We start from the raw sequence: 27,508 nt of genomic DNA on the forward strand, positions 1-27,508 counted from the left end.
ACATAATGGTGATAATGATGAGCTTGCAATGTATGATGACTAAACAATATGAGCAGACTAGTGAAATCTTTTTTTTCTACATGTATAAGTGGTTCTGCTACGTATTCTTTTGATTAAAATAACTACTTTCATTAACTATTTTTTCTACTTTTAAGAAAGCTATTACAATATATATACTGACAAGGTCAGTAACCTTTACAAGTCCACTCAATATCCAGCTGACATGAAATCTTGCAGTGTTTTTTTCTTTTCTTAATATCTAATCAAGAGGCAGTCTATAGCAAAAAGTGTGTGGAAGACTGTGTATGTGGTAAACAACACTTTGCTTAGAATTGGAATAATTGCTGTATTGGACCCTGGCAACATCTAGTACATTTGTTTCTTTCAAGTAGTGTCTCTTAATTGTGTAAAAGCTTTGGTAAATCAGATATCTATCCTGTAGTTCACCTCTAGGTATTTCAAGCGTGACTTTCTTAACAGCATGAAGTACTGTTCTTCCAGATATTACAAGCGGCTCCCAGCATCCCTTTAATAAATATTAATGTGAACTCCTTTTCTTTGATCATTTCACAAGCTTTGATAAATCTTTTCCTTGCTCTCAATGGATGTTCACATGAGACCCTTTCACTGTTCAGCAAATTGAATGGCCATTAAGGGATAGTTTTTAGGTTTGGATGAAGCCACAAACTAGCCAATTGTACATATGCTCACTTGTTCCACAGTTAATCAGGTAATTAGCATCTTTGATTTCTCTAGCCTACTGGCTAATGATCAAATGCACACTATTCTTTTGTAAAGTAAATGGGAAACCAAATAAAGGTCTGCAAATAAGAATACTATATAATTACAAAAATTTGTGATTGTGCTGTTTAATGACAAATACTTATGAGTCTGTCTGAAAGACACAAAATGTACACTTGAGGAGATTAACAAAAACCATTGGATTTGTAGTTATAAGTGAACGTAACATGAATAGGTTTAGCTTATTAACACAGAACTAGCAGTTCTATATATTATATTTTACTGCTTCTAAGAAAATTGGCGAAGAGAAATAATTGGTGTTCCCATACGTTATTGTCACAGGTGAGGTGGGCAGGTACTGAGGTGTCCAGAACACATGAACCAGCAAGAGTCACTTAGAAGCCAAGGTCCAGTAGGCAGAAGGTAGCGGAGTCCAGGGTCAATAGCTAAGGTCGGTACACAGGAATCAGAGAGAGCCGTTTAGCCGCCAAGATCAGGGGTACAGAAGGTCAGCAAAGTCCAAGGGAATAGCCAGGTTCGGCACACGGGAATAAAATACATAAATAGCAAGCTATCGGAAGAAGGTGCCCCGCTTCCGTGCGTGACATTCCCCGCAGCCTCCATTTGGGGAAGCATAAAGTTGTGTGAAAGCGTGCGCGCCCCCAGAAGCAAATACTCGGGATGGAGAGGAGGAGAAGGCTGGAGACGCGGCGCTGGATCCGGTACCCGCGGGTAGCGGGTACTCAGGTGAGTTACTGCATCGGGGTCTCGTACAGGGACCCTGACAGTCCCCCCGCAACGATTTTTTGTGTACCAGTTCAGCTTGTCTGATTACCCGGTTTGTGTCTTGACCATCGGCTTGTAAGACTTCCTGCTTTGTGTACCGACCCGGCTATCCTGACCTTCCTTTCTGTATTAATCCCTTCAGTTCTGAGCTGCCTGTGTGTTTTGCCTGGAGTTATTCCATCACCTTGCCTTTATACTCAGTACCTATATCTACCTGCCCGCACTAGACCTCCTTACTATTGGGATCATCTAAGTTCTGGTTGTCCACTACCAAGGGCTTCTCTCTTGGTAATGGTAGACTGGGCTGAAGAACTTCTGCGGTGAGTGCCGTTTGTGTGGGTGGTTGTGACACTCGCTAATCGGGGTTGCAATTGTTTAGCTGACCGTAGGTACTCCAAGTTCTTATGGTCAGTATAAATGGTGACTGGATACAATGCGCCCTCAAGGAGATGTCACCATTCCTCTAGAGCCAGTTTGATGGCCAATAGCTCCTATTCTTCTATGCAATAGTTCCTTTCTGCAGGAAAAGTAGGCCACCGGATGAAGCTGACCGTCTGATTCCTGTCTTTGTGACAAGACAGCACCTACAGCGGTGTCTGAGGCATCCACTTCTAGTATATAACGATATTGGGGGTTTGGCATCTGGAGTATGAACTTGCTTTTCAGGTAGTCGAACGCTCTCTATGCAGCATCGTTCCAGGTGGTATTCTTTGATGTAAGTGCTATGATGGGTTGCATATGCTTGGAGAAATCTCTGATGAACTTCCGGTAATAGTTGGCAAACCCTATGAATCTTTGTATCCCCTTTCGATCCATAGGTGGTGGCCAGTTGAGAATAGCCTGGACTTTCTTGGGGTCCATCTGGATGCTAGTGAGAGAAAGAATATACCCCAAAAATGGTTTGGACTTCAAACACACATTTCTCCAGATTGGCGTACAGTCCATTCAGTCTTAACCTGGAGAGTACTTGGTCCACGTTCTCCTGGTGTAGCTCTAGGGATGGAGAATATACTAGGATGTCATCCAGGTACACAATGACATCCTAGTGTATTCTCCATCCCTAGAGCTAAACCGGGAGAACGCGGAAGATGGTTTTATTTCTATAAAAAAAAAATCTATAAAATTTTTTTCTATAAATACACATTTATATTAATGCAAAATGCTACATTATTTTTTATTACAATTGAGGCCATTTGTTTAACCTTTATATAAACTGTGCTGTGTGTTAGAAAGCCTTCTTAACAAATCACAATTATGTAACTATATTTTTGTAGACTTTTTAGTACCATGCTGTGGTAAAAATTAATAATCTTTAAAGCTAAAAATGGCATGCTAGATGGGTTCATTTCTTTTTTTTAAGTTTTTATTTTACAATCAATTTTGTCAATGTCCCTCTACTAGTCTAAATCCAGATGGGTTTACAGATCCTTACAGCATGCATGAAAGCTTAGCTGAAAAAGAAGGAGACAGCAAAGGCTAGTAAATCCTTAAAACTAACACTCTCATTCTCATTCACTCTCTCACGCTGTCTGAATGTCTCCCTACCATCTCTGTCAACCGCTTCTGTATCTCGCAGCTCTGCTTCTTCTCTAGCATCATCTTTGGCATGCAAAGCAAAGATAACTATGTTCAATGCCAAACATCAGCTGGACTAATGCAAAGCAAACTGCCACTGGACTCTGGGGCGATAAATCATGCTTCACTATCTGAGAGGCTGATGAGTTTGGTGGATGATAGGAAAAACGCTACCTAGCAGAATGCAAAGTGTCTACTGTAAAGCTTGATGGAGGAGGGATAAGGTTTGGGCCTGGCTGGGAGAGGGGTGCCATGGTGCATCCTTTTTTGTTTGGAAGTACTCAAAGAGGTACTGCAGAATAATGCAAGAGAAGTGAAGAAACACCTGGCCTCAACAATATAGCTTAGCACTCTACAGTATAAACAGGAGGTTTTTGTCGGATAAGTTTCCATATTCTAGCACCTTGCAGAAACCATTTAAGTGATCATGATATTTGCAAAAACAAACACAAAAACATTAGCTAGATTTCAGTTCTTGTCATGAGTTACCTAAATAAAATCTAAAATGTAATTTAACATTGCATTTTTTTTTTTTTTAACTATTAGAACACTGTCCTTCTGCAATATTTTACAAAAATGCATTTTAGTTAGAAATTGACTATTCTTTGCACTAAACTTGTTGTAGTAAATGATAACATAGTAGCTGCAAAGATTGAGGTTGGCATCAATTTTCTTTGACCATACTAATAATTTAAACCTGCTGATCCACTTTAACAAAAACTTCAAAATAGATTTGACATTCAAACATACAGGGCAATTTTCACCAGGTGAATTATTGGAATTAACACTGGAAAAATCATTGGGCGATTTTAGACTGTGTTTAATGCAGTCATAACTCACTATTTTCCTTTAGTATATAAAGTGAGTAAATATATCAAGACAGATAAAGGAAAGAAATAACCTTGAAATGCTATGATTTCTGTGTTCCCTCCCATATTCATTCTTGGTGTATCCTACATAAAATTAAGTTTAAAGGAAATATCACCTTTAATAGATTTATTCAGTTTATTTGAGAAAAGTATTCCAATCTTTTCAGATCTCTTTATGTATTACCCATTACAGTGACTAATATTGTAGTATGACATATCAAAAGCTGATATCTTCAATGGGTGCTAATACTTAGATTAAAAATTGGAATATTAAACTGGAAAGCATGAACAAGTATAAATGATAAGATCTAAGTATAGCCTGATCAGCAAGCTATGGAAACACAAGCATGAAAGTATAAGTGCAGAAAGTAAACATGGAACGACAAGTGGCTTGGGGTTCAGGTGGCAGATTCTAGTAAGCTAATGGTCAGAAGAGTAATGTAGCACACCACTGTAGTAGTGATGCAGCTTGCATCATGCGAGAAACAAAACAACATGCAAAAGAAGATATTGTTGAGTAAGTGTGTGTTGTGAGTAGGTAATTGTTGGTTACGCTGAGGGGTGCTTAAATTAAGATCCAATTGCTGCTCTATGATTGCTTTCTGTTCCGCTTGGAAATTCCAGTCCCATGGTGACAAGTATTTTTTATACATTATACATCAGACATGGGGCAGGGTGAAAATAATGAAGGTTAAGAGACCAGCATCGGGCGGGATAGACGTTATGATACTTCGGGAGTAGTTGGGATGGTTAGGAAGGAGATGGTGATGAGGGAGAGGCTGGAGAGGGAGAAAAGGTATAGGATAGGAAAGAGAGAGGGAGGAGGGGAGGGCCAAAGATGTGTAGGTTTGTTGGGTTGTTTTGGGGCTAAAAGACCACAATTCCGGGAAGCACATTTTTTTAAAATTATTTTGAGGTCTGTTCAGTCTGCAATCATATCCTATTTGGGAGATCTTTGAACCTGGCCCATTCAATTTGCCCTATCAAACAATACATTTTTGAAAACCAAACACCCCATGAGACGGGGCACAGCGAAAGTAGGGAGACAATGAGAAAATGTGAATGAGATGGGATATCATGAGTCAGAGTGAATGAGAGGGGATGAATGAGCATGTGAGAGCAGGCTGCCATCAGAAACCACTCTCACAGACCGAACTCCCACCCCAGGACGTGCTGTGACTGCTCCGGAGAGCGGTCACAACCTCCACTGCGAGTGATTTTGCCACTTGCAAGATGGTGGCGTCCTTTAAAAAAAACAATGGAGTTGAAAAGAGTTCTCAGGAGTGTCTCTCCAGACCCTCCATGCAAGTCAGTGGAGCCCAACTTTCTAATCACAATGTGATTAGTTAAAATAAATAAAAAAAAAAACAACATAATAATAATAAGGAAAAAAAAAAGTAAAAAAAAAACAGTAAAATGTAAAAATAATTTCCTACTGATGAGGAAGTCCTAAAATTATCGCTTTAGCTTAAAACAATTCTCGCATGGAGAGAGTTAAAATACTGGCATGTTAAATGCCCATGGGGTGTCTACTTTTAAAAAATGTATGATTTGATGGGGTAAATTGAATTGGCCGGGTTCAACAACGTCCCAATTAACACAGGGGGAAGGATGACGGCACGTCTAATTTCCACTTAGAAAAATGCACACGTCCCAAATGTGGCCTTTTAGTTCCCAATAACCCGACAAACCCATGCATATGGGGTATCACTGTACTGAACACATATTGGGGTGTCGTGTGACAGCGACATATACCAGGAGCTGTAAATTCATACATAAAAATAATAAAATACTGATCGGGGTTTGCTATAAGCCACCAAATATAATGGAAGCAGAAGAAGATCAATTATTAAAGCAAATAAACAAGGCAGCAAATCACAATGAGGTGGTTATTATGGGGGACTTTAACTATCCCGACATAAACTGGGAAACAGAGACCTGTGAATCTCATAAAGGAAACCGGTTTCTGACTATAAGTAAGGATAATTATCTGTCCCAAATGGTACAGGACCCGACCAGAGGGGGCGCCCTACTGGACTTAATATTAACCAACAGACCTGACAGAGTAACTAATGTGCAGGTCAGGGGGCATCTAGGAAATAGTGATCACAATATGATACATTATAACTTGTCCTTCAATAAGGGAATTCTTAGAGGAGCCACAAGAACCATGAACTTTAGGAAGGCAAAGTTTGATCAACTAAGAGAAGCCCTTAACACTGTAAATTGGGAAAATGTCCTCAAAAACAAGAGTACAGACACTCAATGGGAGATTTTTAAGGATATCTTAAATTCTCACTGTGAAAGGTACATACCGTACGGGAATAAAAGAGTCAGGAACAAGAGAAAACCAATGTGGATAAATAAAAATGTAAAGGGGGTAATAAATGGCAAAAAAAAGGCATTTAAGCTACTAAAACAGGAAGGCAGTGAGGAAGCACTAAAAAGCTATCGGGAAAAAAATAAAATATGTAAAAATCAGATAAAAGCAGCAAAAGGGGAGACAGAAAGACTCATTGCCAAAGAGAGTAAGACAAACCCCAAAATGTTCTTTAACTATATAAATAGTAAAAAGGTTAAAAATGAAAGCGTTGGCCCCTTAAAAAGTAATGAGGGAGAAGTTATAGACGGGGATCAGGAAAAAGCTAATCTATTAAATATATTCTTCTCTGCTGTATTCACAGAGGAAAATGAAATGCCAGGTAATATACAGCAGGATGAGATAACTGCCCCAGTACATGTCGCCTGTCTAACCCAGGAAGAAGTGCAGTGCCGCCTAAAAAAAATCAAAATAGACAAATCACCAGGTCCAGATGGCATTCACCCCCGCGTTCTAAGGGAGTTAAGTAATGTAATAGACAGACCCCTATTTCTAATATTCAAGGACTCTATAGTGACAGGGTCTGTTCCCCAGGACTGGCGCATAGCAAATGTTGTGCCAATATTCAAAAAGGGGACAAAAAGTGACCCGGGGAATTATAGGCCTGTTAGTTTAACTTCTGTTGTGTGTAAACTGTTTGAGGGTTTCCTAAGAGATGCTATTTTGGAGTATCTCAATGAAAATAAGTGTATGACTCCATATCAGCATGGGTTTACAAGGGATCGGTCCTGTCAAACTAACCTGATCAGCTTTTATGAGGAGGTGAGCTCAAGACTGGATCGGGGTGAATCGCTGGATGTCGTATATCTTGATTTTTCCAAAGCATTTGATACGGTGCCACATAAAAGGCTGGTACATAAAATGAGAATGCTTGGGCTGGGGGAGAATGTGTGTATGTGGGTAAGTAACTGCCTCAGTGATAGGAAACAGAGGGTGGTTATTAATGGTACATACTCTGAGTGGGTTACTGTTGCTAGTGGGGTACCACAGGGGTCAGTTTTGGGTCCTATTCTTTTTAATATATTTATTAATGACCTTGTAGAGGGATTGTATAGTAAAGTATCAATCTTTGCAGACGATACTAAGCTCTGTAACGTGGTTAACACAATAGTGGACAGTGCACGATTACAAATGGATCTGCATAGGTTGGAGGCTTGGGCTGGGATGTGGCAGATGAGGTTCAACACAGATAAATGTAAGGTTATGCACATGGGGAAGAAAAATCCAGGCTGGGAATATGAATTAAATGGGAAAACACTGGGGACGACTGACATGGAAAAGGACTTAGGAGTTTTAGTTAACAGTAAATTTACCTGTAGCGACCAGTGTCAGGCAGCTGCTGCTAAGGCAAATAAAATCATGGGGTGCATCAAAAGGGGCATAGATGCCCACGACAAGGAAATAATTCTACCACTGTACAGGTCACTGGTCAGACCACACGTGGAGTACTGTGTACAGTACTGGGCACCAGTGTACAATAGAGATATAGTGGAGCTGGAGAGGGTTCAAAGACGGGCAACCAGAGTAATAAGGGGAATGGGAGGACTACAGTACCCAGAAAGATTATCAGAATTAGGGTTATTGACACACACTGGGTAAGCAGGTTAGCGAGGGGCCTCGGTGCAGGGATAGGGTTGTCTGTTTGTACACTGCGATTCATGGTGCAAGGTAGACAGGCACCCGGCAGACAGAAGTGCGGGACTGGAACTGGCAAGGCTGATGCTGAAATAGAAGCCCACCGGCAGGGCACATGACTGGAAGCTCACTGGCAGAGCACAGGACTGGACATGCTGCTGGAAGCCCTCAGGCTGGGCACATGACCGGAAGCCCACTCGCAGGGCACACGACAAGAAGCCTACTTGCAGGTCCGAAGGCAGGAGCAATACAGAATCAGGTACAAAAGGAAGCCAGGAATAATTCAGGAACAGGACCAGGGCAAAACAGTCCTATTACTACAATGCCAAGGCCCAGTTTGCAGGAAGCTACAGCCCGTTATACTGCAGGGCAGCAGGTAACGAGGCCAGGTGACAACAAAAGGAGGAGAGCAGAAACATAGGCAGAGCGGCCACTAGAGGCTGAACAAGGAACAGTCTAAAAACCTAAATGCACAATACAGGAGGCAGGAAACCAGGGCAGAATGTCACAGTTATTTAGTTTGGATAAAAGACGGCTTAGGGGGGATTTAATAACTATGTATAAATATATAAGGGGACAGTACAGAGATCACTCCCAGGACCTATTTATACCCAGGACTGTATCTATAACAAGGGGACATCCTCTATGGTTGGAGGAAAGAAGGTTTCTACACCAGCACAGACGGGGGTTCTTTACAGTAAGAGCGGTGAGATTATGGAACTCTCTGCCAGAGGAAGTGGTAATGGTAAACTCAATAAAAGAGTTCAAAAGGAGCCTGGACGTGTTTCTTGAAAGCAATAATATTACAAGTTATGGATATTAGATTAATAGGGACAGAACGTTGATCCAGGGATTTATTCTGATTGCCATATTTGGAGTCGGGAAGGAATTTTCCCCCTGGTATGGGGCAATTGGCATCTGCTTCATAAGGGTTTTTTTGCCTTCCTCTGGATCAACACAGTAGGGACACAATATGTATATAGGTTGAACTTGATGGACTTTGGTCTTTTTTCAGCCTTATGAACTATGTTACTATGTTACTATGTGTGGTGAAAAATACACGCAAAAAATACTACTGCAAACTTTGAAAAAATACCGGTGGTAAAATGTGTGAAGCAGAGTTAAAATACCAGCATTTAAAATGCCCTGGGGTGTCTAGTTTTCAAAAATATATGGTTTTATAGGGCTCAAAGATGTACCAAATAAGGCATGGGAAGTGGATCACCTAATACCAAAGTGCAACATTGAAACATGCGCATGCCACAAATGTGGCCCTTTGGCCCCCAAACAGCCAGGCACACCCATTCATATGGGGTATCACTGTACTCAGGAGATGCCGCTGAACACATATCGGGGTGTTTTAGGACAGTGACATATACCAGGACTTGTTAATTTATACCTGAAAGTTTGGCAACAGAATTAGTGCATGGAAAGAGTTAAAATACTAGCATTTGAAGTATCCTGGGATGTCTAGTTTTCAAAAATATATGATTGTCCGGCTCCAACGATACCCGAAATAGCACATGGGGGAAGAATTATCAGATTTGGAAAACATGGTTTTGAAATGGCAAACCGCTAGCTGTACTTATTGCCCCATAATGTGCAGAAAAAAGCAAAAAAACATAAAAACATTGGATATTTCTAAACTCCGGACGAATAGTAGAATCTATTTAGCAGGTTTTTTCATTATCTTTTATAGATGAGTTAATGATTTTTCAAGTAAAAGTTAGAAAAAGTCATTTTTTTCTAAATTGTTCACCATATTTTATACTTTTTTAAAATCGTAAATAATATGATACAATCAAAACAACGTCATCTAAAGAAAGCCCTTCTTGTCCTGAAAAAAACCAATATATAACTTGTGTGGGTTCAGTAAACGAGAGAAGAAAATTACAGCTAAACACGAGCAGCGCAGAAATGTAAAAACAGCCATTGTCACGAAGGGTCCAAAAAATAAAATCAGCCTTTTTCACAAGGGGGTTAAAACAGATAAGACATGTTAAATTTAAATCCAAGCCATTCAATGAGATGTACAGGTCAGTATTGTTAGAATAATAGTGCAAATTACATATAAATTATGATTAAATATTGAAAATAAGAACCACTCTTTAGATACTCGACTATATAAAATTACAATCTAATCATTCATCTCTACTGAAAGGAGACAACATATTAGAAGTAAATTTACACAATGGGATAAATTCTATGAATCATCTTATTGGCGTTAATAAAGATGTAAAAGCATGGTTTGTGATACATGTCTAAAAAACTTTTGCACTTAGTTACAGGTAGACTGACTGGTAAAAAAAAACTACATAAAAACAGAATTAAAGAAATATGAGACAACCACAATTAAGTGATTCAACGGGGTATGCGGGGTATGCAGATGATTAGTGCAAATTCAACTGATTCATTGTAGATAATGAAAAACTACACCTTGAAATTTTGAGAGGTCCAAATTACTTGTACACATCAAATAAAAATATGATTAAAAAATTTTGGATAAAATCACATCTGAGAATGAGATGGTGGCATGTAAAACATGTTATGATGTTGATGTCATAATAAGCAGAACATACCACATAAACAGACCGTTTGCATGCTTATTGAAATCAGTGCTGCAGTGCACCCTACTTACGCATCCATTGGCATTCCCACAAGAGTTATGCAAAAACATATGCAATCTTTGTAGTTACATCATGGGGAAAATATCTTTCATCCAACTCTAAAGGTGATTAGAGGAAAATTACCTATTAGTAAATCTAAAAATGTAATCTTCAAGCTCAAGGAAAAAGTGCTAGGAAATTGCATTAATTCAACTGTATTGCAAAAACTAATTTAATGGAGTTCAGTCTTCAATGTTTGACTCTTTACATACAATATCTGCTTCGTGATGGTCAGTACTGCTGTTGGCTTTGTAACATAAAGGCTATAAAGAAGACATTTGTTTCATTTGACTCCTTTTTAATGCTCAAAGAATGAGAGAATGGTAAGCAACTGCATAATTTGTATATCACTCAAGGTCAAAACATCAACTGAATCTAAAACTCTTTGGATTCTTTCATGCTGATTTGGAAGTATTAAAAAAAAACTCTTTAAATACAACAAAACCTTTTCATAGGTGTCATGAAAGCTGAGTATTTCATTGTTTGTGCCTCAGGGTGTATTATCCATTAATTATGCCCTCACACTTTGTACTTTCTTACATTAAGACTGTGTACTTTAATTTAACCATTCTTTAATGTTACCTCTCCTGCTATTTGTTTAAAGATATGAGATGAAACTATTCCATCTAATTAAGGGCCATGCTGCTGCATTATTGAATCATATTTGGCATAATAAAGGAGTATTAGTTGGTTTCTCTAATTGGCTCCATGGACTGCTACATTGTTTTGAAATCTTTAGTGTTACTATACCATAAAAAAGAGAATGCATGTCAGAGCTAAACATTTATATATTAAATTGCTTCCCCCTGTGTGTTTTCTGAAGACTGATGGCATCTTGCTCACTGGACTGGAAGAAGTTATTCAACATAAAACTAATAGCTTTTTAATTGTTTAATTAAAACAAAAAATAGGCACATCACCAATGTCATCTTAATAATACGCTAACAATGGAAATTCAATCATGATGTTTAGGGACTATCAGAACAAATTGGGGCATATGTAATATTCATGAATCGATGCAGGGCTGGATTTATGTTCTAAATGGTTCTAGGCAGAGGAGAACTGACCCACTGGACATTCAAGCATGGGCTAAGGTCCTGCAAAGGTCTAGGGCATGTCTGCCAGTTGTGTACCCAGGGGGTGGTCTGCTCCTCCAGGGAAATCATGGTGCACATATCCTGGTGCAGGATGAGAACGGGAGGAGGAGGATGAAGAAGAGGAAGATAATCTACAGGAAAGGAAAAATAGAAACCTGAAAGGTAGGGAGACATTGTAAAAGTGTGAGAAAGCTTGAGTAGATGTGTGAGTTAGAGTGTGATGGGAATTATGGTGTACCACCATAAGTGGCTCAGTATAAAGCCATATGAGTTATAGTGTACCACTGTCAATGTCTGCCTTGCAATATAGTGATTAGAATTATGCTGTACCACTGTCAATGTCTGGCTCACTATATAGTTATGGGAGTTATGCTTTACCACGGTCAATATCAGGCTCAGTATATAGTGATAGGAGCTATGTTGTTCTACCATCAATGTCTGGCTGAGTATAAAATGATAGCAGTTATGCTGTATCACTGTTAATGTTTGTCTCAGTATAAAGTGATGGCAGTTATGCTGTACCACCGTCAATGTCTAGCTCAGTATAATATCATTTTATACTGAGCAACAAATTGACAGTGGTACATCATAACTACCATCATTATATACTTAGTGTCGCTCGTGTATCACTAGAGGTACTCACCACAGGAGTTATTCTGCCCAGAAAACTACTGAATAGGGAGAAGCCCCAACAGTGGTAATCCAGGACTTAGATGATCCCAACAGTGAGACACTCTTCGTGAACACAGGTAGCAGGTAAGTACTGAGTATGGCAAACAGGTACAGGTGAGGATGTCAGACAAGCCAGGACGGTACACAGGAGCAGGTTAGCAGACAAGCCGGGTCGGTACACAGGAGCAGGTTAGCAGACAAGGCCGGGTCGGTACACAGGAGCAGGTTAGCAGACAAGGCCGGGTCGGTACACAGGAGCAGGTTAGCAGGCAAGCCGGGTCGGTACACAGGAGCAGGTTAGCAGACAAGGCCGGGTCGGTACACAGGAGCAGGTTAGCAGACAAGCCGGGTCGGTACACAGGAGCAGGTTAGCAGACAAGCCGGGTCGGTACACAGGAGCAGGTTAGCAGACAAGGCCGGGTCGGTACACAGGAGCAGGTTAGCAGACAAGCCGGGTCGGTACACAGGAGCAGGTAAGCAGAGGTACAAAATCACAAAGGCAAAAGGGAGGTCAAGCAGGCAAGGGTCCAAAAACAAAGATCAGCAGCAAAACTCAGAGTCACAGGCGAAGACCACAACAGGGTGCCTGTGAAAGGACAGCAAGGATTTTAAATCTGGCGCCAAACAGAAGATCCCGCCCCGAGCAGAGTCAAGGCCACGCCTCCAGACGTCCATCACGTCCACGGCGCCAGCCAGAAGGAGTAGCTGCGCCCCTAGTGGACGGACCGGCGGCCGGACAGCAGGTAAGGGAACCCCTCTGGGAACTCCTGCATAGACGGGCAGCCTTAGATCTGCTCGTCGAGGAGTTCCCGGATCCGACCCTCCTTCTCCCGTGTCGGCGGTCGGTCTGTTCGCCGCCGGCACGGAGAGAACGTGTACGTCCCTCGGGTGCCCGTGCGCCGCGAGCGGTAGTCCGCTCGCTGACCACGGGTCCGGAGAGAGAAGTATCGGGTCCCCGTGATCTGCGAGCAGACCCCCGCCCGCGGCCCGAGGACGTGACAGTGACACTTAGCATCATCAATGCCGGGGCTCAGTATAAAGTGATTGGAGTTATGTTGTGCCACCATCAATGCTGGTTTAATATATAGTTATCGGAGTTAAGGTGTATCAAAGTCACTGTCTGGCTCAGTATATTGTAAAAGTAATTATGCTATATCACAATCAGTGCATGGCTCAGAATAAAGTGATGGGAGTTATGGTGTACCACCATCAATATTTGCTCAGTATATACTGATGGGAATTATAATGTGCCACAGTCAGTGCCAGCTCAGCATAAAGTAATGGGTGTTGTACCACAGTCAATGTCTGACACAGTATATAGTGATAAGAGTTTTTTTGTACCATAATCACTGCGTGAACATAAATATAGCTGTAATTAAGTAATTAATCAATTTACAGAAATAGAGTCTTCTTTAAGGCCTAAGGCCCAAAATAGTAAGCCTTCTCACTTTGAAGGAGCCTACTTTTTCGGTGAAGTGTGTTGTAAACGTGGAGACTTATTGACCCCAATATGCAACTAATACAATTCTCCAGCTGTGATCACTCAAACTATCCTCTGTTGGATAGTGTTAAAATGTCTTGGGAAGCTGCCAGATAATGTTGTGGGGAAAAAGGGGGGAAAAGGGGTTAAGTAATAAATAAGGGAGACGGAGAGAAGAAAGAGGAAAAAAAGAGAAAAATAAAAGTGGGGTGAGGGAGAGAGGAGAGAAAAGAAAGACCATTTAATGATGGCCACATGCACTATTACATTCTTTACAAACCATCTTACTTCAGAGATGTTTTGACTTCTACTTGTGTAGACAGCTTTGCATTCGGAAGAAAAAAACAAATCTGCTACTTTAAATTTCATTTAAATAGAGGAAAATGAGACTGACAATATTTTTACAGTACATTAAATGGGCATTATGATCAAGGGAATTGTACAAAGAGACAGAGACATGCTTTTTAATGCTTGAAAAGCTTTGAAAGGGAGATGTGTCATGCTTTAGGCAACAGGTTTTAATAATGCAACAGTATGTCTCTAATTAGCACATAGATTTTAATTCTGTTGACTAAAACATGATATTAAAGTTAATACTTTAGTGGAAATAACTTATTTGTCACATTTGGGGTTTTATATGAGATTGTTAACATAGAAAAATAATTGAAAATATATTACTGAAATGACAAATTGTGAGCATAATAGCTGGTTTTGATATTGCTATTATGCAGGTCTTACCCAATTAAAAATGTCATTAGTATTATAATTTTATCCATGGCTTTTATGCTTATATAAATAAGTGTAGTTTCGGCAGTGATTAGTAATTCTCCATGCACACCAAATGATATTGTATTTCCAACATTAAAGTGTTTATTAAGTAGTTCAATTAAGGCCTATTTGTGTTTGTATAATATTCTATTACAAACATCCCACTATAGCAAACAATATTACTTAAAAAACAGGCAGCACCTGTTTTTGATAATTGTATATTCAAAGCCCTGTTCTAGCTAAAAGACACACCATATAAAGCTTGACATTTTAAAGACATGAATGTTCTCAGAAACTTTCTCTTTTTAATATTTATTGGTTTTATTCAAAGTTAAGTGTTTCACATATAAATGAATCCAAGTTAATTTATTTTCCATTTTTTTTAACAGATATTGTATATTATAGTTTTACCAATAGTTATATTGAAATTTATCCAGGTTTTATAATAAAAACCTCTTTCCATTATGTATTGATACTTAACTTGATCGATAATTATTCTTCAGCTACTAGAGAAACGTTCTTAAATACCTACCACACTATCCAGCTTCTTCCTCTGATCTCCTACAACCATACCTGGGATTCCCTGGTAAAGCACCGGTTCTCCGGGTCAAGACTCAAATCCTCCGAGTCGCAGGAGGGGGGGTCTTGACACGCCCCGCTCCCTGCCTATTTTCCCTTTAAATAGGGAACTCCTACCGACGACACGGGACCACCCGTTTGAGGGAAAACATGTTTGTATTACTATTTTTTTTTCATTGAACAATTGGTGTTCTAAACTAACCAATTTTATTTTTTTCTTTCATTTAGATAAATATTACTGGCCATTGACACAGAATTTCTCTTCACTGTTGGTACAACCTGTGGCTGTATCGCTTTTACAAAAGGTTTTTAGAATAGCTGACTCTACAAGCCAAACAAAGTGTGTTCCACTTATGCTACCAGAAACAGGTAATAATTTAAATGTTGTACTAACTTTAAGTTAAGAAGCAGTTTTCCTTATTTTTGGTTTAACACAGCACTGTAACGCTTTTGTATAACATGGCATTTTTTGCCCTTGTGAAAACAATGCTTCTAAGGACCATTCTGTTGTAATGTTACATTGTGTCTAATACTTAAAGGGACACTCCAGCCATCATATGCACATTTGTGCAGTGCTGCATGGTCTCCTAAGTTTTTCGTTTTGTCCCATTTGCAAATGCATGGAGGGATTCTGCAGAACCTCTCATATGTCTTTGCCCCCATTCCCATGCTCCATGTTCTGCATACATTTCCTTGCAAATGTCATACTCACCTCCAGTCAGTTTCAGCCTTTTTGTGGAAAGGTCTCCCATTATTTCCTGCCACCGATTAGCTCTTCAAACAACAAAAGGCGAACTATGCAGGAGGGCATATGCAGAAGCAGGGCTTCTTCTGTGTCAGCTAAGTGCTTTATTTTTATTTTGGAAGAATGCATTTTATGGGGGGTCTGACCTGATTTTTGTGGCTTTGTAAGAATCACTGAATTTGTCTGTAAGTTTGCATTTCTTATGAATCTGAATGCACAAGTTTAATTTTAAGTAACACACTATACATTGTGCAAAACTTTTTTTCATAATAAACATAGTTGCCAATAGTTTCAGATGATTCTGTAAACTTACTACACAACAAGAGTGCATTCTCTCTCTCTCTCTCTCTCTCTCTCTCTCTATATATATATATAGATATAGATATAGATAGATATAGATATATATATGTATCCTCCTAGGCTGAAAGTGGTGGAATGACTTTATTAACATTGTTGGACAACTATGATTGAATTGTCTTGGCTACCACTACTAGAATTGAAGCCATAGGCAGTTTCAGCATATGCCTCCAGCATATACATTATGTTTTCTTCCCCTCAGCAGAGGTCTATTTTGTACTCTTTAATTTCATCCAGGCTTTGTGTTAAGAAAACATCTGTAATGTTTCTAGCTCTGAGCCCTCGGGCATTCATTCTCTAGATAAAAAAAATACTTTATTTTTAAAAGAAAACAACAAATCAACAGAGTAATGATGTGAGCAGACAAGAATTAGAGTGAAACATTGTAAATTAAATATAAGTTGATGGATGGTTTTGATTCTGTATAAATAAAAGAACACAAAAAATACTTATCTCATGTATTTCTTCTTGTTATATTTTTGAAACACTGGATGCATTTGTTTTCCATAAATACACATTTTCAGTTTTGATTTGTTATGCATTTTATTATTATGAAAATGCTTTTCTATTTGTATATTTATTCCTGTAGTGTTTCTTTTATGTATTTTAAATTTTTTTAATGAATTCAGAATGGAAGACATTCTCAATGGCTCTGTGGCTTTTGCAATTTCTAAATTAACATGTCCAGCCTCTGTTACTGCTTGCACCAAACCCCTAGGCGGGATATCTAAATCTTTGACTGGGCCTTCATTCTGTTCGAAATTGAATGAGTCTGGTAAACATGCTCAGGAACATGTACACACATAAAACATGCATAAACATGCTTTAAAGCATCACAGCACAAATATTAGATATTAAGGGATCTTGGAATGTGATCTCAAGAATCCAAACTGTTACACATAAGCCGCAGAGGATGAGTATATAATGTGCCTCAACACGTATGCAGTGCAATGTACTAAGTGACGAACAATAAATTGTTTATCACAAAGTACTGATTATTGCAACAAAATCGATTTAATGGAAATGTATTTCAATGGATTTTTATATTTGCCTTTAGCACATGATACCAAAGGAAAATGTAATTCTGACCATATTTGTCGACATTTCAGGGAATTTGATTTGAACATGAACACACTTGTTTCTATTTTAAATATTGTCACCTAACATTATTTAAATGAAACGGATTTCTAATTATTAGTACATTATCATGTCCATGACTAATTATTTTCTGTACTTGAACGTGATTATTGTAAGCTTTATCAATAACCATTTTGGGATTTAGTATGCATTAATTTCCTTTAATTTTTTCAATTTTTTCCATTTTGTATCCATTTTGTAAAAGAATACAGTAAAGTCCATCTTAAGATTCAGTCGGCACCCACATACAAGGACATAACAAATGTATTTGGATTCTTGAGAGGAGCAGTTCTCCCAGGCAAGTTGGCATTTATACTTCTCTAATATGAAGATATATATTTCTTGAACATTGCATGACAAGCATGAGAATGATTAAAAACAGTATGTAGGTTTAATCAATAGACTACGTTCTTAAATGGACTAAAATCCCTTCTCATTTCTGGTACTTATAAATAATTCTCGCCCCTGCCCCAGCTCCATCCCGCCAAAATTTCTATTGGTTCCACTACTTATTTTCTGTGTCTGGTCCGTTGGTTATATAACTGATATGGTGAAGATTAACTGAATGATTTTCATTAACTTCGTTTTTCACCACTTGCTATGGTTCTTGATAAATTGTATATAACTTTGTTTTTTGGTTTTTTTTAACTGTCCAACACAGAGGTTGTTTCCCTGCGTTGGTATCTGTTGTCTTTTGCTAATAAAAAAAAACCAAAAAAAAAACAGTATGTAGGTTTAATGAGCATATTAGTATATATACAATGTAGGGCTATAATTTAGATTCCCATTTGCCCAGAGCGTGATGGGAATCTGAAATGGGAATCTGAGTTTATTATCATTATTGTGGTTGTTATATTTATAAGTGTGTATGTTACTTTAATTGTTATTGATTAGCTAAGGCTCACACCCTGAACAAATGACAGTCTGAATTTATTATATATCATAATTGTGGTTGTTATATGTAGAAGTATGTATGTTACTTTAACTGCTAATGGTTTACGATCTTGACTGTCTTGTGTTTTGTTATATAACTGCACTGTTTGTACACAACTGTTTATAGCTTGAAAAAGATCCTGTAGTTGGATCTAAACTTTTCCACATGGTGGAATAAAAACATCAATTTACTGAGTGCTGGTTATATTGTTTTATTTAAATGTTGTTTAACATGCTGCTGGGGCAACAAGAATGTGATTGTTGCCTAACACGAGGATTGTTTCTGCTGGCCAGCTAAAAGAAATACTGGGGCCTACCTGAAATAGTTGAACTTCAACCCCTGGTTGTAATAGTTGCCAGAACAAAATGACTCCCAGGGAGCAGGAGGAGAACAGGGCAAGGGTTGCCACATGGTAACAGGAACGCAATAGGTAGTCTATAGCAGGATGAGGTCTGCAACGGGTTAACAGGTATCAGATCCGTGGTCGAACACCCCTAGATCAGCAATGGGTGGATAGGTATCAAGTGCATGGTTGTGTAACAAGTCGAGGTCAGCAACGGGTTAACCATATAATGGACAGGTGCCCGAGCATAACACAGAAGAAGTTGTCCAAATATGGTAACCTGGTCAAAAACCATATATACAGGTTAGGGGAAAACTACTGGAATAACAGACTTAGTTGCAGTGACTAGCATTAGAGACAACTGAGACAACTGAGCACCTTAGTGAGGTGTCAGCATCTTATATAGTGTCCCAAGCCTCACAAGGGTTCTCCCACTGACATTGGTGTGCTGGTCACTTTAAGAGATACTGCAGGCAGGCCAGATGGTGGACAGAGTGGGATGGCTTCGGAATGCTGGATTATCCTCACTCGACAAGCAGAATCCACAGGAACCAGAGTTTTCCATTGAAATCATCAAGGATGAATTTGTTGTATCTGGAGTCTTTGAATGAATTTATAGAATCTGGAACCACAGAGGATATCCCTACGTTCCTAGTTAAGGATATGAAGCTACATCCTAAATCAGGGCTAATGACTCAATGTCCAAAGATAGTCTAGAATTAAGGGGGCTGTATATGCTGCTGGACTCCTGTGATGATGCGAAGGCTAGTTGTGAACTACGAGTCCCTGTGGAGCCAGAGTGGGTTAACTATGTATCTGTTTTATATATTTATTACAAGTCCAATTACTATATTTGCTCTACATAACTTTATGTATATACAGTATAATATCTTGTAGGGTTGTTCTTGTTTTGTTTTTTTTCTCTTGAGATTACCGCATAGGCCCAGCAAGGTACATTGTCATAGCTAAAGTTTGAGGGGAATATAAATATAATTTGAAGAAGGCTGTTTATCACAACTTATCGGACTGTTAGATGTAACCCAAAAAGTGTTAAATAGGTGGTATCTAGTCCGTGCAAGGGTGGGACGAATGTTCCTAGGAGCAATACCTGTGTGTTGGACATTGAACATTGCCTCTGTCAAATGAGCACATGTTTGGTTATGTTAAAGTAATATTCATCCATTTTGTCTTAATTAATAAATTGCTAACAATGCCACACACAAAACTAGCTTTTCTGGATATATTGTCAAAATGAATTGGAAGGGCTGTTAGAAAGTTAACCATGCACAGCAGCAGCAGCAGAAAAAATCACTGATTGTGAAAACATCCATAGTACCAACCAAGCAGCAGTTAATCTCCTTGGTAAATAAGAATTACAAATTTGAATACACAGCTCACTGGGCTTGAAAGCCATAATAAAGTTTGTGCAATGTGGTGGCTGGGTGTGAGGCACTAATAAAATAGAGAGAAGTCCGCTGGATAAACAGGAGCTTGGGTCCCAACAGTTTTTTGTTGGGGATTCATAGTCAACACAATAATGACAACATTGTTTTTTTTTCTATTTTTATGTTTTTTTCTATTATAGTACGGTGTAGATATTTTTTTTTTGTGACTCTGTTAAAATAGTTAAGTCAAGGGATTCAACAGCAGCCACTGAAAACATAAAACATTTTTGGACAACAATAAAGCTGTGTGAACTTTAATGAATATGGTAGTTGTGTGTTCCTTTGAACTTTTTTTCCTGTTTTGCAAATGCATGGCAAATTCTGCATAATCCCTCATATGCATTTGCCCGTTTCCACATGCTGAGCTAAATGGAGATGTGTCCGACTGAACAAATACAGTTAGGTCTGTAAATATGTGGAAACTCAAGTTCACATCCAAATTAGAGGAATAGTTTAGGAAGTGCAGCTCTTTTTCAAGGGACCAAAAGTAATTGGACTGTCTGTTTTATGGACAGGTGTGGGATATTCCTTTGTTATTTCTTTATCAGTTAAGCAGGTAAAAAGTCCAGTTGATTCAAGGTGTGACATTCACATTTGGAAGCTGTTGCTGTAAACCCACAACATGAAGTCAAAAGAGCTCACAATGCAAAGGAAACCGGACATCCTTAGGCTGGAAAAAAAAAAAAAAAAGAAAAAATCCATAGCAGATAGCAGGAACATTGTGAGTGGCCAAATCAACAGTGCCTTCTGAGAAAAACCGCTGGTGAGCGGTGCAACACAAAAAGGCTTAGACGTCCACGGAAGACAACAGTGATGGATGATCATAGTATTGTTTCCATGGTAAAGAAAAACCCCTTCACTTAACATCTAGCCAAGTGAAGAACACTCTCCAGGAGGCAGGCATATCATTATCCAAGTCTATCATAAAGAGAAGACTTCACAAGAACAAATATAGAGTGTTCACCACATGATGTAAACCATTCATAAGCCTCAAGAATGGAAAGGCCAGATTGGTCTTTGCCATTTTTTTGGACAGATGAAACTAATTTAAGACAAAATATGGGACAGAAACCCACAAACAAACAAAAACTGAATTTAGAGACAGTAAAGGCCTAGCAAAGCATCACAAAGGGGTGTCCATGCATTCCAAACTTCAAGCAGTCATTGCCTGCAAAGGATTCTCAACAGATTAAAAATGAACATTTTGTTTATGATTGTGTTGACAATTACATTTGAGCCCCTGAAATAAGGGGACTGGGTATGAAAATGGTTGCAATTCGTACAATTTTTTTTGTTCAACCAGATTTGAAGTCTGCACTTCAACTGCTTCTGGGTTGTTTGACTTCAAATCCATTGTGGTGGCGTACAGAGCCAAATTGGTGGCGTACAGAGCCACATTTGCAGACCTAACTGTATCTCCCTACATACCTCCAGTACTGACTCTACAAATGCTACATGCATGGGTTTGTCCAAAGCCAAGGGCACATATGTGGAAAGTGCTGCCATTGATTTCACAAGCTATTGTTTTGGCAAAATACATATAGAAGAGGCCTGGTTCTTAAAGGGTTAAAATATGCATTCTACTATAGTTGAGAGTATCAAGGGCACAAAGCTGTATCCTCAAATCAGTGAGATTTTGTCAGTCCCCTTAAGCACTGATTTATGCATTATACGGGACCAGATCAGACCTTTCTTTCTGAAGGGACTTGCTGGTGTTGGCCCTTCATAATGAATAGTCAAGTGAGACTACTTTTGCCCATGTTTGGGAACTCTCTGGGTTTGGCCAAGAGAACTCTGGGAGAATCGCTGCTTCTCAGGTTCTCCGAGTCAACACCCGAATCATTCTGGTCGCAGGAGTGAGGTCCTGACATGCCCCCCCACACACACAATTTCTCCTTTTAACCCCTTCGTGACAAAGGCTGATTTTACTTTTTGTACCCTTCGTGACAATGGCCGTTTTAACATTTCTGCGCTGCTCTTGTTTAGCTGTAATTTTCTTCTTTCCCGTTTACTGAACCCACACACATTATATATTTTTTTTTTCAGGACAAGAAGGGCTTTCTTTAGATGACATTGTTTTGATTGTATCATATTATTTACTATTAAAAAAAGTATAAAATATGGTGAAAAATTTAGAAAAAAATGACTGTTTCTAACTTTTAGTTGAAAAATCTTTTACTCATCTATAAAAGGTAATGAAAAAACCTGCTAAATAGATTCTACTATTTGTCCTGAGTTTAGAAATACCCAATGTTTTTATGTTTTTTTGCTTTTTTCTACACATTATGGGGCAATATGTACAGGTAGCGTTTTGCCATTTCGGGTATCTTTGAAGCCGGCCAATGCAATTTACCCCATCAAGTCATATATTTTTGAAAACTAGACAGCCCAGGGTATTCCAAATGCTAGTATTTTAACCCTTTCCAAGCACTAATTCTACCATCAGCCTTTGTCAAACTTTATGGTAGTAATTTTTTTTGCATTTGTTTTTTCACACACATTTTACTTCAGGTATGAATAAACAGGTTCTGGTATATGTCACTATCATAAAACACCCCAATATGTGTTTAGCAACATCTCCTGAGTACAGCGATACCTCACATGAATGATTTTGCCTGGCTGTTTGGGGGCAAAAGGGCCACATTTGGGGCATGCGCATTTTCAATGTTAAACTTTGGCGTTTGGCGATCAACTGCCCATGCCCTATTTGTTAAATCTTTGAGCCGGGCCATTTCAGTATGCCCAATAAAGCTATATATTTTTGAAAACTAGACACCCCAGGGTATTTCAAATTCTAGTATTTTAACTCTTTCCATGCACCATATCTACCACCAGTCTTTGTCAAACTTTGTGGTAGTCATTTTTTTGCATTTGTTTTGTCACACACATTTTACTTCAGGTATGAATTAAAAGGTTCTCGTATATGTCACTATCACAAAACACCCCAATATGTGTTCGGCAACATCTCCTGAGTACAGCGATACCTCACATGAATGATTTTGCCTGGCTGTTTGGGGGCAAAAGGGCCACATTTGGGACATGCGCATTTTTCAATGTTGAACTTTGGCATTTGGGGATCCACTGCCCATGCCCTATTTGGTACATCTTTGAGCCGGGCCATTTCAGTGTGCCCAACAAAACCATATATTTTTGAAAACTAGACACACCAGGGTATTTTAAATGCTGGTATTTTAACTCTTTGTATGCACACATTTTACCACCAGAATTTTTTCAAAGTTTGCAGTAGTATTCTTTTGTGTGTATTTTTCCCCCACACACCTATGTTATGTATGAATTTACAACTCCTGGTATATGCCGCTATCACACAACACCCCAATATGTGTTCAGCAACAACTCCTGAGTGCAGTGATACCCCATATGCATGGGTTTGTCATTTTTGGGGGGAACTAAAAGGCCACATTTGGTACGTGTGCATTTTTTAGAAATTAGATGTGTGGCCATCCTTCCCCCCGTGTTAACTGGGACATTGTTGAACCCGGCCAATTCAATTTACCCCATCAAATCATACATTTTTTAAAAGTAGACACCCCATGGGCATTTAATATGCCAGTATTTTAACTCTTTCCATGCGAGAATTGTTTTAAGCTAATGTGCTAATTTTAGGACTTGCTCACAAAAATATATTTTTTATATATATATTTTATTTTTTTTGCCTTTTTTTTTTTCAACTTCAAGGTTCCCCTGATAGTGACATCAGTGGGAAATAATTTTTACATTTTACTGTTTTTTTTACTATTTTTTTCTAATTATTATTAATTTTATTTTATTTTTTAATTTATTTTTACTAATCACACTGTGATTAGAAAGCTGGGCTCCATTGACTTGCATGGTTGAATGCAGTACCTATATTCAACCTGCAAGTGGAGCCAGAGTTCTCTAGAGGGTCTGGAGACCGTCTAGCGAACTTTTTCACCTTTATTGTTTTTTTTTCCCGGGCCGCCGCCAACTTGCGGATGGCGAAGATCACCTGCAGCTGCGGCTGTGACCGCTCTCCGGAGCGGTCACAGTCCATCCAAAGGTAAGTGTTTGGTGTCGCTGGATGCCTCCTGATCGAGGCATTCCAGCGACACCATTTAAGTTTAGGAGGTGATCGTTGATCGCCTCCTAAACGCTTTTAAAACGGGCGTCCGCCGCCATACAATGTATGGCGGTTGTTGACGCCCCAGGGAGGGGCCAGACATGGCCCCTGGTGCCGATCGTGGCGTTGCTGAATGCCTCGAGGTCGAGGCATTATAGCAACGCAGTTTGGGTTTAAAGACGTGCCGGTTCTGGCACGTCATTTTTCATAATCGACTTGTTTTTCCGTGCTGTGCCAGAACCGGCAATTGTCATTAAGGGGTTAATGGGGGTGTTCCCATTGATGTCAGCTGGACCACCCCAGACGTCAATAGGCTTTGAGTTTGCTGGAGCCCGTAAGCTCTCAAGTATGTTCTTAACCTTACAAAAGGCTGCCTCAACAATAATGAGCAATTTATGATTGATGGATAGGTAACAATATTTATGACGGCTGTTCCCATAACATACACATACGGTTGTTGCTAATGTTGTTGTAGACTTAAAACTTTTTCCTCAATTATTTTTGTTCAATACCTGATGTCAATGTTGTTTTAAATATGTGTAAGTGTAAAACATATTGAATATTCTGAGAAGCTATCTTCCAGCTGTACTGAAAGTCTGTATGCTTCAGTAAATGTTCTAAACTTTTGGAAAACAATTAATTTTCTTTAATGCATGCATTTGAAAACAAAGAATCTACTTAACTTTATTGCTTTTAATCTATCCTGTTTTTGAACTTCATTTTCCTTTATTTATTTCCTGTTTATTTCTCTTTTTTTAATCCAGATGCCTCTTTCTACTGCATACTAAACAAAAAGTTTCTCTCATCAAACTATTTGTAGATGACCTAAAAGTATTTGTATTTATTTAGCTGTTGATACAAACTAACACAATAACACTGAGCTGCTAAATGTTAAAATCCAAGAAAATGTTTAAAATCGTTCACTTTCAAATTGTTGAAGTAATGGAGCAATTAATTGAGATGCCAAACGCTACAGCTAAGAGTCATAACAGTAAACACATGTCAGAAGTTTTATTACCATGAGATCATATAAAAAGGGGGAAAAAACAAAGACTGAGTTCCATTAAGACCTTCTTTATTGCAATTGCACTAAAGTTAATTTGTAATGAGAAGATTCTTTCTTATTTCAGTATTTGCCAGGAGATAAGACCTTATGCCATTGGGTTAGGAACATCAAGAATAGATGAAGTTTTAAAGTCACAGGCAGAAAACATGCCATGTTGCAACTAGCTGGTCAAGTAAGGATTTAGACAATGCAACAAATAAATAAACCCTGTGTGTGACTGTGCCACTCCAAAAGGCAACTTTTCTTTTTTTTAAGCCATACTGTAGTTGACGTACTCAAGGTGCTCTTTGGAAAACGTCAGGTAACCAGGGATGTTAAATTGTATAACAGCGGCTTCCTATGTGGTGTTGTGCCATGGACTGCCTGTTTTGCTTATGGTAGACTTATGAACGGAGATGTTAACCAGTTCCAATGATTCCTTCAAGCTTTTAGCTGTTACTCTAGTGTTCTATTTTTTCTCATTGAGCATTCTACATTGAGCCCTTGGAGTCATCTTGGCTGGTGCTCACTAGTACTACACCAGATTGTTGTAGCTATATGAATAAAAATGTTAATAATGATATTAATAATAACATATGGATGTTTCAGCCCTACTTGCAGGAGTAGCGGAAAGGGTTTGGGCCATTTTAATGAAGCATAAAGTTGGCTTTGCACACATAGTAAATCATGGACCTCATGTTCAAAGAAATCATTTTCACTTCTGTTGCTCCATTTACACACTGTTTGCTGTTGATGTTCAAACAACTTATATCTAACACTAAAAAAGTATGTGTTATGATACATCAAATCAAAACAGAGTATGGTGAATCACAGATAATGTATGTACCTGTGTTTTATTTTACAAACACAGTCCACAAATGACTTTGTTAATATGTATTTGATTTACATCTTTTATGATGTTTTCTTTTTCTAGACAGGTATATCATACTGGGTACTCCTCATAAAAGTGCATATGGGGAAAGAATCCAAGAGTGGGCCAGTGGTGCTGCAATTATGACATCAATTATTGAATCCATAATGTTAAAAGTCAAGGAAGGATGGAGACCTCATAGGACAATCCTTTTCTGCTCATGGGGTGGCTCGCCATTTGGTAATATTGGATCTTACAAATGGGCAGAGGTAAAAACCTAAAATTACATATGAAGAAATGTACTTTTGTGAACTGAGTAAACTGTATGTGCGCTAACATGAATTAAGAAAAACGATTGTTCCATCAAACAATGTAGTTTAACACAATTTTCCAAAAAGGATGTTTGTCTTTGAATTTGAACTCCAGAAGAACAATTTGTATACTCACCTGATTATTCGCTTATTATAAAAATGTATTTAGAGATGTGCTGATCTCATTTTAAAATCTTTTATACTTTATCCACAAGTTTTATTCAGAAGTGCATAATGGACATTAGTTCATGGGAGTTAAATAATTATAAATTAAAAGCAGAGTTTCCCAGTGTTTCCAAATGTAATACATTTGAAAAATATTATTATTATAGATTTCATATATTAGATATTAACACAAAAAGGCTAGATATTATCACAAAAAAACTAAATCGATACTTTCGATAAGAGTGAAAACTGAAGACAAGTGTAGGGATAATATACTGCAAATTTGCTCAAGGTCTAGTCAAATCAGACAATAGCTTCTTCATATAGTCAGTCCGTTTTTTTTGTTCTTTAGAAAAGAAGAAATTGCTTTAGCAATGACTGTGCTTGATGTCTTCATTGTATCAAAAACATTTTAGAATCCATTCAGTTTACTGAACACATTGTAATTTATTGGCACTGTAGGCTTTTAATGCAGATACGATCTATCCAGATAGGATAGGACCTATTGATTTTTCGTGCACCTATAGGTAAGCGTAAAATACTACACTTGAATATTGGTCACTAGCCTTCTACACAAATTAATATGCATGTTCATGTTTGTGCCAGGAATTTAAAAGAATATTGGAGAACAATGCAGTGGCATATATTGGACTTCAAAATCCTGTACGTGGAAAAAGCAGTCTTCGATCTATCGCTTCACCCTCTCTACTGCAGTTAGTGACAGACGTTATTAAAAAGGTACTAAACTATAACACTAAATATTGTCACTGAGCCATGTAAAAAGAAAATGCTGCATTAACATAAATAT

General features: G+C 38.5%; 1 protein-coding gene across 1 annotated transcript in view; it reads left to right on the forward strand.

Moving 5' to 3' along the window:
- The window catches only part of LOC149300413 (inactive N-acetylated-alpha-linked acidic dipeptidase-like protein 2), a 294,282-nt gene that overhangs the window by 180,243 nt on the left and 86,531 nt on the right, over positions 1 to 27,508 (forward strand). Inside the window, exons 7-10 of the mRNA XM_089485337.1 lie at positions 15,477 to 15,617; positions 17,693 to 17,785; positions 26,288 to 26,493; positions 27,307 to 27,438. Coding sequence (XP_089341463.1) covers positions 15,477 to 15,617; positions 17,693 to 17,785; positions 26,288 to 26,493; positions 27,307 to 27,438 — 572 coding nt within the window. The remainder of the gene's footprint in view (positions 1 to 15,476; positions 15,618 to 17,692; positions 17,786 to 26,287; positions 26,494 to 27,306; positions 27,439 to 27,508) is intronic.

This window comes from Sceloporus occidentalis, unplaced genomic scaffold (genome assembly GCF_023333645.1).
Source record: "Sceloporus occidentalis isolate IW3139 unplaced genomic scaffold, rSceOcc1.0.p SCAF_25, whole genome shotgun sequence".
Lineage (NCBI taxonomy): Eukaryota > Metazoa > Chordata > Lepidosauria > Squamata > Phrynosomatidae > Sceloporus > Sceloporus occidentalis.